Genomic DNA, 11,237 nt, shown 5'->3' on the forward strand with positions numbered 1-11,237 from the left:
CTTACGTGAAGGCGCATACGGTAATGGAACCACGCTTTTCCACAGAACTGGTTGGGCCAGCCATAACGTGAAGGCGCATACGGTAATGGAACAACACGTTTCCACAGGACTCGTTGGGCCAGCCCTTACGTGAAGGCGCATACGGTAATGGAACAACACTTTTCCACAGAACTGGTTGGGTCAGCCATAACGTGAAGGCGCATACGGTAATGGAACAACACTTTACCACAGGACTCGTTGGGCCAGCCCTTACGTGAAGGCGCATACGGTAATGGAACCACGCTTTTCCACAGAACTGGTTGGGCCAGCCATAACGTGAAGGCGCATACGGTAATGGAACAACACTTTTCCACAGGACTCGTTGGGCCAGCCCTTACGTGAAGGCGCATACGGTAATGGAACCACGCTTTACCACAGGACTGGTTGGGCCAGCCCTAAGGTGAAGGCACATATGATAATGGAACAACACTTTACCACAGGACCGGTTGGGCTAGTCCTAGGTGAAGGCGCATACGATAATGGAACAACACATTTCCACAGGACTCGTTGGGCCAGCCCTTACGTGAAGGCGCATACGGTAATGGAACCACGCTTTACCACAGGACTGGTTATGCTAGCCCTACGGTGAAGGCACATAAACTTATGGGACCACACCTTACCACAATGTAAAGGCACATGCGATAATGAAACCACACTTTACCACAGGAATGGTTAGGCAAGCCCTAAGGTGAAGGCACATAAACACATAAAATGGGAGCACACCTTACCGCAGGGCCGGTTGGGCTTGCCCTTGTGTAAGATCACACACTAATGGGCTTGCATCTCACTGTACGACTAGGGTAAATAATCTGTACCTTTTCTCGTCTCACCAGTAGCTGATCGAAGCCTTATTTGTAACACACTTAACTATCAACGTTGGGTCGCAGGTTTGATCCTCATGCTCACAATAATACATTTACTGTCTTACGAGAGGGACGAACACCGAAGGACTCGTTTGGCAGTCTTGTACACCATCGCAAGTTAAGGCACCAGGGTAGCTCTAACCAGGGGTACATTCTCTTTGTGTAGTACGCCCAAAAACTTATCAAGACTTATAGTTGCACCAGCGCGGACGTCCATTTGCCAGTTGCGTCGTTTAAGGCCTAGTTTAAGGAATGTTTGGCATGATAATCCCCTGCTGTGCATCTCCTGCTAATTACACTGGTGTCACAGTAGGGGCCAATTTCCTGTGTATTCGTTTATTGGCTCAGGGCCATTTAGGGTCCATTTCTACAATAAAACTTCCAAAACTACACAGCAGGATACTCTGATCGGAGATCTGTTAAGAGGGATCAAGGCAAGTAGATTAAGATCAATACACAGAGGTTGTGTACTATACACATTTTTTTTTTTTTTATTTATTTATTTATTTTTTTTTGGGGGGGGGGGGGGTGTGTCACTTATCGAAGGCTTTAACTTGGCCTTTAAATAAAAGTCCATTCCATAATACCAAAGATACTGGTCCTCTATAAAGTGCTTGTCTCATATGCTTAAAACCCAAAACTATGTGATAAGTTTAATATCGCTACATATAAAACCACCCTCACTGGCACGCGCGAGTGTGGTCTGCCATTGTTGCGCAAAAGAAACCGGCGGTCCCGGAGGGGGTTCAACTATATGGCTCTGTGTCAGGTTATATGAATGAGTGCGTTTAGTGTGCGCGTTAGGTAAAAGGTCTTAAACATAGTTTAATCGTCTTAATGTTTGAAACAACCTAACACCCTAATTTATGCACATATAAATGCGTATTTATATTAAGAAAGTTTGAATTTTGCATACAAATCTTAGAGTAAAAGTAATAGCGTGATGGATGACGTGTGAATATCATAAAAGGCATTTAGAATGTATAGAATGCGTTATGCCATATATGAGGTTAAAGGCGTGCCCATTCAAGAGAATTTTAATTAAAAAAAAATATGAATAAAATTAGAAAAAAATAATAAAAAATGTAATTTGAAATTATGAATTAAAAATAGACAGCATCAAGAAAAAAAAAATCTTAAAAAATTACCGGCATCGAAAAAATATCAACGCCATTATTTTTTTTTTATAAAATTAAAAAATAAACGATATCAAGAAAAATATAAATTTAATTAATTGACATCAATCATGTTATAAAAAAAAAAATTCTCTGAAATCAGTCGTTCATTTACCTTCAAAGCGCTTAAAGCATCACAACACGTGCGAAATGTCGATATCATCTCCTTGGTGGTTTGATGGATGATCTTGTTTTGAACATATCACATATAATTATTTCCGCTCAATTTGTCAATCACGAATTAATTTGAGCGAACATTTAGTATTATAAAATTGATTAAAAATATAATGTGTGTGTTTTCCAAGGCTTTCATCCAACGTTAGGAAAAAAACATTCAAAGCAAAGTTGAATGCTTACTGCCATGAACATATATGACTTTTGCCACACCAGGGGACGGCGGGCACTCCAAAAACCCATTTATTGTAAGATGATTTCTGAAATAGTAAATTAGGAAAACAAGATTACTTCTGTGTTGATGAATATCGCTGTCTTTTTTAAAGTAAAGATCTGGAGTTTTCGTAACAAAGGGAAGCAAATAAAAAAATTTGAGATTGGTATAACTATGGGAATAAAAAATAAAGCTGACTCAGGGGCGTAGCTAGGCCTAAAAAACGTGGAGGCCCGATGGTTCTAGGTGAGCTCCAACCCCAATGATTTTTCTCTAAATTAGAAGCAAAAAAGTGCAATTTTGGAGTATTCCAAGCGAAAAACAAAAGGCACAATTACATCCATTTTATATGCACATTACACAAACTTAAATAGGTATGCAATTATTTCAATAAAATCAAACAATACACCCAGCACATGCTTTAAATAAAAACCAGACTTGCTTTTGTTATAATAATTTTATATTATATACAACTTTTGAGTTGTTATTAGTTTTTATTGCATTTAAGGGTTATTTAAATGTTGTCATTTTTTCAAAAAAGTTGTAGGCCCAGGCCTACATGGCCTATTCGCAGCTACGCCACTTGCAGTGAAAATGTAAAAAAAATCGATTGGCATTTTGAGCAAGTTTGTGGAATCATAAACCATTCAGTATCAAAACCTGAGAGGGAAAGGAGCCAATGGTCACTTTTGAGTTGATGTATCTTGCCCTACTAGAGTAACACCTTGAACAACACTGTTCTTAATACGGAACCCTGAAAAAGTACGAACTATCTTGTGCCTCAGGGATATTTCAATTAAAATATCTTGCTATTACTCAGATTTACTGTAGACATTGATATATATTTTAACGTGTGTGTTTTTCATTGGCGACTGTAAACGGAAATGTCTCGTATATCTGCATTTACGGCTATTGAGCGACATTACCTCTTCTCGATTTTCAAGGTAGAAACATACTTTACTTGATATTACAGAGAATAAAATTAAAGGTGAATAATGGATTTTAAACGTTAAAAAGGCTTTTTTTTCGGAGATAATAGAATGAAAAGGCGTTACCCGTGCGCTCTAGTAAGATAAAGTGAGCGGCGGTGACACATAAGTGTTGAAATAACATATTTTAACATAAAAGAACTCGTACATGAGATATATCAAAATATAAAGGCATTGATGCCGCATAAGCTCGGAATCCTGTTTCGTCCATCATCTTTCTACCAAGAGGTTCGTGTTGTCGCATAATTGCGACCACAACTCGAAGGCAGGATTCCATTACGTGGATGCTGTTATAAAAAATATTACTCCGTGACGAAGTAGTGCGTTTCCGCGATCTAATAAATATATATTCTTTATTGTCTTATTTAAGATGCAGGGCGTTCTAGCTGTTGGCATACTCATGGCTTTGGTCTATTCCATCGAAGGAAAACCAAAACGTCAACCATTCTCAACACAACATGGTAGATATAATTTTTAATAAGTCAGTATTAAAATAATATAAGGCTAAGCGCCATCTGGCTAAAAGTTTTTTTTCGGATCGGTAAAACGGAAGAAGCAACAGTGTTTTTCCCAAAACCAATATAGTTTTGTTTTTAAGTTTTTTACACTTCAGATATCTTCTATGAGCGTCAGCTGCTTGATTTCATAGGTATTTAATTATGGGTTAAAGTTTTCTCTCGACAATATCATTTCGAGCTGCGTACGGTATTAATATATTCCATTTGGTATGTTCGTTACAGGTCCTTTCATTGTCCAACATTTCGCTCCTGTTTGTGATGGCAAACTCCAATGCGGCTGTAATGATTTTATGGGTCATCCGGAATGCGTGTCTGCCATGGCCGTGTGTGACGGAGTGACTGATTGTTCGAATGGCGCCGACGAGCAAGGATGCCCGAGTAAATATATATATATTATTTTTGTTTATCTCGTTTGTATTTGCATTGTGTCGGTTGAATTCAGTCATACACTTAAAATGGTAGAGCATTTAATTACATTCAGTTTTGATAAAAATGACAAACACCGTATTTTAACTGATTAAAAACAAAAGCATGTGCTTGGCTCTGTATTGTTGGCTACTTGCTAGGTGAAGTTATTGGTCAGGCCCCTAAAACACGAAACTTCGTATAGGTTAGAGATTGTTAAGTAATTTCTTGGTGAATAAGTAACCTAAGGAAGCGGAGTGCAGCGAAGTATCGACGATGATGCTATGTCGTAAAATAAGATTTTTTTTTTTATTCTGCGTGCTGTAGTAGATTCTGTAGTTTTATGCGGTTTTTATTGTTGTTGGAAGCAGTTCCATATTGGAGTGTCTTCTTTGTTTTCAACTTTATTAGCAGGTAAAATACAATTTTATTTAATAATTAAAAATGCACGCTTGCTTTTCAACGTTCTCCTTGGCAAAATGCTCCAAAAGAGTAACCCCATCCACAACCAACGACAATTAATCTTAGAATTTATGTTACGCGCTCATCGTCAAGTAAAATAACTCGTGTATCGGGTACAATAACTATCCGGGTTCACGCTGGCGATCGCCATTGTCGTCATTTGCGACAAAATCGCAAAAGTGGCGACAACTTTCAAATTTGGCGAATTTATGGAGAAAACGAATTTTTTTTGAAAGTATTTTCTTAAAATGACGTTAGCAGTGCCCATGTGGCCTGCATGATAATCGATTCTGTCACTGTCATATTCCTGTAATGAATGAACGAAGTTGGTTTCTTGTCTGATTCAACATCCTATTTCTGTTTTTCCAGACCCAAACTGCAAGTCGCAAGGTCTGATGACATGTAGCGACAGGAAAACCTGCGGGAAACCATGTGATGGCTTTCCACAGTGTTCCGGACTTGAAGACGAACGCATGTGTCGTAAGTTTTTACAATCGTTCAGACTGCATTTAACAAGTTTTATTTTCATGCTAGGCATCCAAGACGCTGCAGAATGTAAAGTAGTGTCTATAGCGTGTTTTTGCTGTTGCATAGGCTATTTCATAGTTGAAAGGGGGAGGAGCGAAGTGGAATTAAAGGCTTTATTTTAACACTGCCCAACGCACATGATATATATATATATATATATATATATATATATATATATATATATATATATGAAAGTATAGAAACCGCTGTGTTGGGGTTATCGCGAAAAATGATTCTTAAACAAAATGCGGCATGAAAGTCATCTTTTGAATGAACCAGTGCATGTATACTCCAATAAAAATGTAACCATTTTATTCACAAATACATAGTGTAGACACGGCCTCCGTCTAATGAATAACGTAGGTTGTTCGGTTATAGTCAAGTGTCACTCATAGCGCCAATGGGCAAAACTATATCTTATCATTCAGAACTCCTCGGCCATTTTTATCGAAAACAACCTCGGATGTATATGGACGGTTTACATACTCAGAAATCGGTATGTTTAAGTCCGCTGTAAGTAGATCGCGTAGTATGTTAACTAAGCAGTTAAACTTTATGACTTAACTCTTGGGAATCTTAATTATGTTCGCAATAATACGCTTCACTAGCAATCAAATTAAACTTAGCTAAATAAATACAAGATAAAGCACTCCATTTAATTAATGATATAATTCAAACAATTACCACTACTTCAACTGATGTACCGGCATACATCTGAGGTTGTTTTCGATAAAAATGGCTTAGGGGCTCCGAGTGATATTACATTGTATAGCTTACTTGGCCATGCACAGGTACATTTTGAAACAAATATGTCGCGATTATAGGTTGTTTGTCGCTTTAATAAAGCCCAACTTACGAGTGGAGTGTTCACACTTTCCCGACCGCAAATTTTTCGTATAGAAATTGAGGTTTGGATTGGGGAGATGCATTGTTTACTGTAACAAAATAGAGTTGATAGGTGATAATTGGCGAACATTACGTTACGCACTTACGCATGTGCGAAACATCAATTGAAAAATGGAAAAAAAATATGGCCAAAAATGGCATCAAAGTAGAGGGCTAAGCTAGTTATTGATATCAGAATAAAGGGAAGATCGGCTATAGTAAGCATTCTTTCTCTGTGCTAGATACGGCTTACTGAGCCTAAATGAATCACTTGGTAACTACAAAGACGGCGGCCACGAACCTATAAATCCCGACAAATACACATCAGTGCTCAACTTGTTAGTTCAATTTTAATTCCCTTTTTTCTCCCGGGGAGCTCCCCCCGACCCCCCAACCCCCCGGGGTTATTCCCCTACCACACCCCCTTTCGTGCGTAACATTCATATAAGCCTTGTTACGTCCCTGTAGACTAATGCATGTCTTCGAAAGAAATTTCACAGGAAGAAAGTAAGACCCCTGATCTAAAAATCCCTTTGATAAAATAAACAATGGTCGCTTATTTTAAGAAACAATTCACTGCTAAACATTCACAGTAAAATCAAACGAAAAAACAGTTAACTGTATACCAATAATTCGACAACAAAGTCTTTCTAGTCTCTATAGTTTGAACAAGTAACCGTATTGACACCAATATTTTGTGGTGAAATAGTATCTATTTAAGTGAAAAAAAGCTATAATCCACCGCTGGAATAAATATGGTGGAATTTGAATACATGTACTTCTAATAAATTGTTCATTTTTTGATAATGGATATTGCTAAACGAGGGTCTGACAGGGTGGACGACGAATTGGTCCGAGTGGTCCCATTCTAGTTACAAAAATATGTTTTAGCGACGATCTGTCCAAAGGGTAATCTACAATGTAGAGATGGGAAGACTTGCATTAGCGCCGAGCGTCTGTGCGATGGCCATGACGACTGCATGGATGGGCAAGATGAGGAAAGATGCAACCTGTTCAAATGTGCAAGCGGACAAATCCTGTGCTCCGACGGGAAATGTGGGAATGTGTGTGATGGGGAAATGCAATGCTCAGATAAAGCAGACGAGCAAAACTGCAAAGATCTACGTACGTGTCTTTTGCATAATTATGTTTATTTTTAACATGTATTAATGTTTCCTATACGTGTCATTTGCATAATTATGTTCAGTATAAAAGGGACTGTACACCAGATTGGCACCAAAAAAGTGTTTTTCTGAAGCGAATCTCACGACAATTATTTAATAAAATGTTTTACTCTTTGATAACGTAATTGTAAAAAATAATACCAAAATGTAAAAAAATGGAGTCGGAGACCGGGTTCGAACCGGTGTCGCCAAAATTGCAGTCCAGTGATGTATCCACTGTGTATCGAAGGCTTACCCTAAACCGTTGGAATATTGTAACTTGGTAGAATCACGAGGTCACATCGACTAGCCAATCACGCATAAGAATGAATTCTACTAGGTATACATACCTAGTAATTATACATACCTAGTAATCTTTTTTAATGAAAAATACGATATAACTGCGAACAAACAATTAATTGTTAACTATGTGGTACTTCAGTTAGTTAGTTTCAATGCATTGTACACATCGATACCAAGTTTATGTCAGTTTTCGACAATTTGCATTATTATATTCATACTGTACTTTTTGGAACGTTATTATTGTGTCGTTACGCAAAAACGTATGCAAATTAACCTCATCGACAGCTGCATCATGTAGTTCATATGATAAAAACGTGTATTGCCCGAATAATTATATTTAAACACCATCATTAACTATACACCAATTAACTATATCTACTAAAATACTATCATTTGCCACAGTTTACATTTCATATAGATTTGACGACTTTATTTACATGGACGTCTGCAAAGGCAAAACAACTGTATTTATAAAACAGCGTCTGATGAAAGTCCCGCGCTAAAAGTTCCATTTAAAACATAAAACAAAAACCTTGAATACTATTTCCTGTGACATGCAACACGGTCATGAAAAAAGGCCTTTTATCCTATTGTGTATAAGCTGATGGTTGTCTATCTACTCCACAGAATGCCCGAACCGCGTCTTCATCGATTGTGACAGTTTCGGTTTCGCCTTCAAGAGGTGCCAAGTGCCAAATGCCTCCATGGTGCTCAGTGTCGTGGTAACGGCAAGAAGGTCAATATCGGACTGCACATTGAACAACAGCTTTGGGAGAGACGTTATGTCCATATGGGTGGACAACGGGTGCAGAGCGACGTTTGAAGTCTGTTACAAGTAGTAGAGTCCACTTGCAGTGTGTGTATACCACGTGATAAATTACGTCATATCTGCTACGTCGAAAGTTTTCAAAATTTTCCTAATCGAAAACTTAAATCAAAGGAAATTTTTCATTTACAACACCATTTCCAAAATAATGTTTTGACAGTGCTCCGGATCCGTCAGACGGCCGTATTGTGAAAAGGTTTGTCGAAGTGTTATAAGGAACTAAACATGCAATCAAATTCTGGTAAAAGACCGAAGGTGGTGCTCCGTAAGCGGCATAGACTGCGCCTTGTTTCATTTAAAATGGTGAAGAAATAGTGAAGTTAACTCTGTTTAAAGTCTTTTTTTCAAACCAAAATATTGCCTTCTGACGTAGCATTTATGACGCAATTTATTACGTGGTATACACACACTGGCTTGCAGGAGTTTGCTTTCTATGTACATGCATTGTATAGTTTAATGGCTATTAAATGGTTGTTAATCCGCTTCTGCGTTTAAATTGACTTCATTTTTTTCACAATCGGAACACCTCTTTATCCAACAGAAATAACCTCGGAAAATACGGGTCTTTGGAAATAGTCCATAATGGCGGCGTCCATATTTAAAACGTGTTGTACCCTCAAGGAACATACATGTTTTTTATGTTCTAGAGAGAAAAAGTAGTGATATTATTCCGATCCTAAAAGTTTATTTACAAGCTTCTCCAAGGCGTAAAAAGACACGAATCAAAATCATCCATAACGTTTATATCGAAAGGCTATACTGAGCGTAATGATTACTGAGTTAATTGCCGGCGGCTCGTCACAATTTCCAATATCTTGAAGCATTCGGAGCTCCTCGGCCATTTTTATTGAAAACGACCTCGGATGTATTTGAATACATACTCAAAAAGTAGTACGTGTAAGTCCGCTGCAAGTAGATCGCGTAGTAATTTTATTTACTAGTTAAAATTTATGACTTTACCTTTGGGAATCTTAACTATGTCTGCAATAATACAATTTAAACTTGGATCAATAAATACAACACTAAAACACTACATTTAATTAATGATATAATTAACACAAATTACGAACTACTTCAACTGATGTACCGGCATACATCCGAGGTTGTTTTTGATAAAATTGGCCGAGGAGTTCCGAATGCGTTATAACGAATCCCTATGGCTGCCACGACAGGGCGGCCACCAGCCGACCATTAGAAATTAATTGCAATTTTAATTCTGACTGTACCATTGTTTAAAAATAAAATAGGAAAAGGAAACAAGAACTGAAATAACAATTTCTTTGTAAAGCTTCAATAAACACTGTATAATTGTATTTCCTTCTTTGTAAACATAGACGCCATAGAGGATACCACTATGAGCAGAAAGCCTAAGGCCATACAGGGTGGAATAGACTAAAACCTTTTGAGTGCTCTTTATCAATGTAAAATATCACTAAATACGGCATCTGCTCTGATACAAAACTGAGAATCTGCTTAATAGCCTTTCACATTGCAAAAGTGGGTGGGGAAGGCCATAAATTGAAACTTTTGAAAGTTAATTTAGTTTTGACAAAAACAGTCCTTTTCGAGAGAAAAACATACATTCTTTGGAACATGTTTTTGGGTAAAAAGGAGTTGACCAAATTTTACGAAAGAAGATTTTATTCGGTGTTGAATTAAAAAGTATTTTCAGTTTTATTGGAAATGTCTGTCGACAATATGACAATGTGTTTGTGTCAAAATACCACATACTACCTTATCAACAATTTGTCTAAAGATATTCAATAAAATAACGAATACAAGTGGATTTAATTCAGTTCCTTTTAACAAAAATGCAAATACATTTCTGAAATAAGCTGCAATCACCACAAAACCAGATGACATTATTGATTGGATAGTAATGACATTTTTTAACACAAACACTTATTCATTTTGTATAAAAGCTTTTCCGGAAAAATACATTTTTTAAATGATTCAAGATTGGAAATCTGATAAAATATTCTTTCGTAAAACTGGCTCAACACCTAATAACAGCATCACATATTGCACAGAATGATGGTATTATGCTTGTTTTAAATTGAACCTCAAAACTTAATAGAAAATGACTTTAGTACTGTTGAAGGCCCCTAAAGGCCTAGTTTAATCATTTCATAAATACCCCCCCCCCCGAAAAACAAAACAAAACAACAACAACAAAAAAACGTGTATTGTACACAACCTCTGTGTATTGATCTTAATCTAATTGCCAAATTGTCTTATCAGATCTCCGATCTGAGTATCCCGCAGTGCAGTTTTGGAGGCTTTAAAGCCTAGTTTAATGATGAAATATCATAACAACACAATAATGATATTAACTATGGCTTTCGTATCTAATAATTATGTCGATTCAGAAATATGTTCTCTACCAATTGTGTTCAAAACGTGTTTCTGGCGTTTAAGACCTGACCTTGTATTTCAATCGGAAAGTATGGATATACACATTTAAAAAGTGACTGCCAGGGGCTCATGTTATGGATCAAAGGTCCTCTGGGCTTTATTGTGTTCCTTTTTAGGTGGACAATATGAGTACAAGATGACATATAGTGGTATATTGCATTTGAAAACAACAACAAGAAGTTGTCACGTTAGCGAATAACGTGTGATTATATCTAAGGGAAAGAAGTATGATTAGATATTGGGTTCGTATGAGTAAGGATTATTTCCCTTGCATGTAA

General features: G+C 37.2%; 1 protein-coding gene across 1 annotated transcript; it reads left to right on the forward strand.

Moving 5' to 3' along the window:
• The first annotated feature begins 3,357 nt into the window (after positions 1-3,357).
• Positions 3,358-8,988, forward strand: LOC128243764 (sortilin-related receptor-like). The gene is made up of 6 exons (XM_052961699.1): positions 3,358-3,409; positions 3,825-3,915; positions 4,195-4,350; positions 5,209-5,319; positions 7,144-7,377; positions 8,346-8,988. The coding sequence occupies exons 2-6, from the start codon at positions 3,825-3,827 to the stop codon at positions 8,555-8,557; spliced, it is 804 nt and encodes a 267-aa protein (XP_052817659.1). The 5' UTR covers positions 3,358-3,409; the 3' UTR covers positions 8,558-8,988.
• Positions 8,989-11,237: the final 2,249 nt, after the last annotated feature.

Source organism: Mya arenaria, chromosome 2 (genome assembly GCF_026914265.1).
Source record: "Mya arenaria isolate MELC-2E11 chromosome 2, ASM2691426v1".
NCBI classification, from domain to species: domain Eukaryota; kingdom Metazoa; phylum Mollusca; class Bivalvia; order Myida; family Myidae; genus Mya; species Mya arenaria.

Excerpts from the sequence above, each read along its gene's own strand:
- LOC128243764 (XM_052961699.1), top strand. The coding sequence starts at position 3,825 with ATGCAGGGCGTTCTAGCTGTTGGCATACTCATGGCTTTGGTCTATTCC. Across the intron at positions 4,351-5,208 it reads CGACGAGCAAGGATGCCCGA|ACCCAAACTGCAAGTCGCAA; the intron begins GTAAATATATAT and ends CTGTTTTTCCAG. Across the intron at positions 7,378-8,345 it reads GCAAAACTGCAAAGATCTAC|AATGCCCGAACCGCGTCTTC; the intron begins GTACGTGTCTTT and ends TCTACTCCACAG.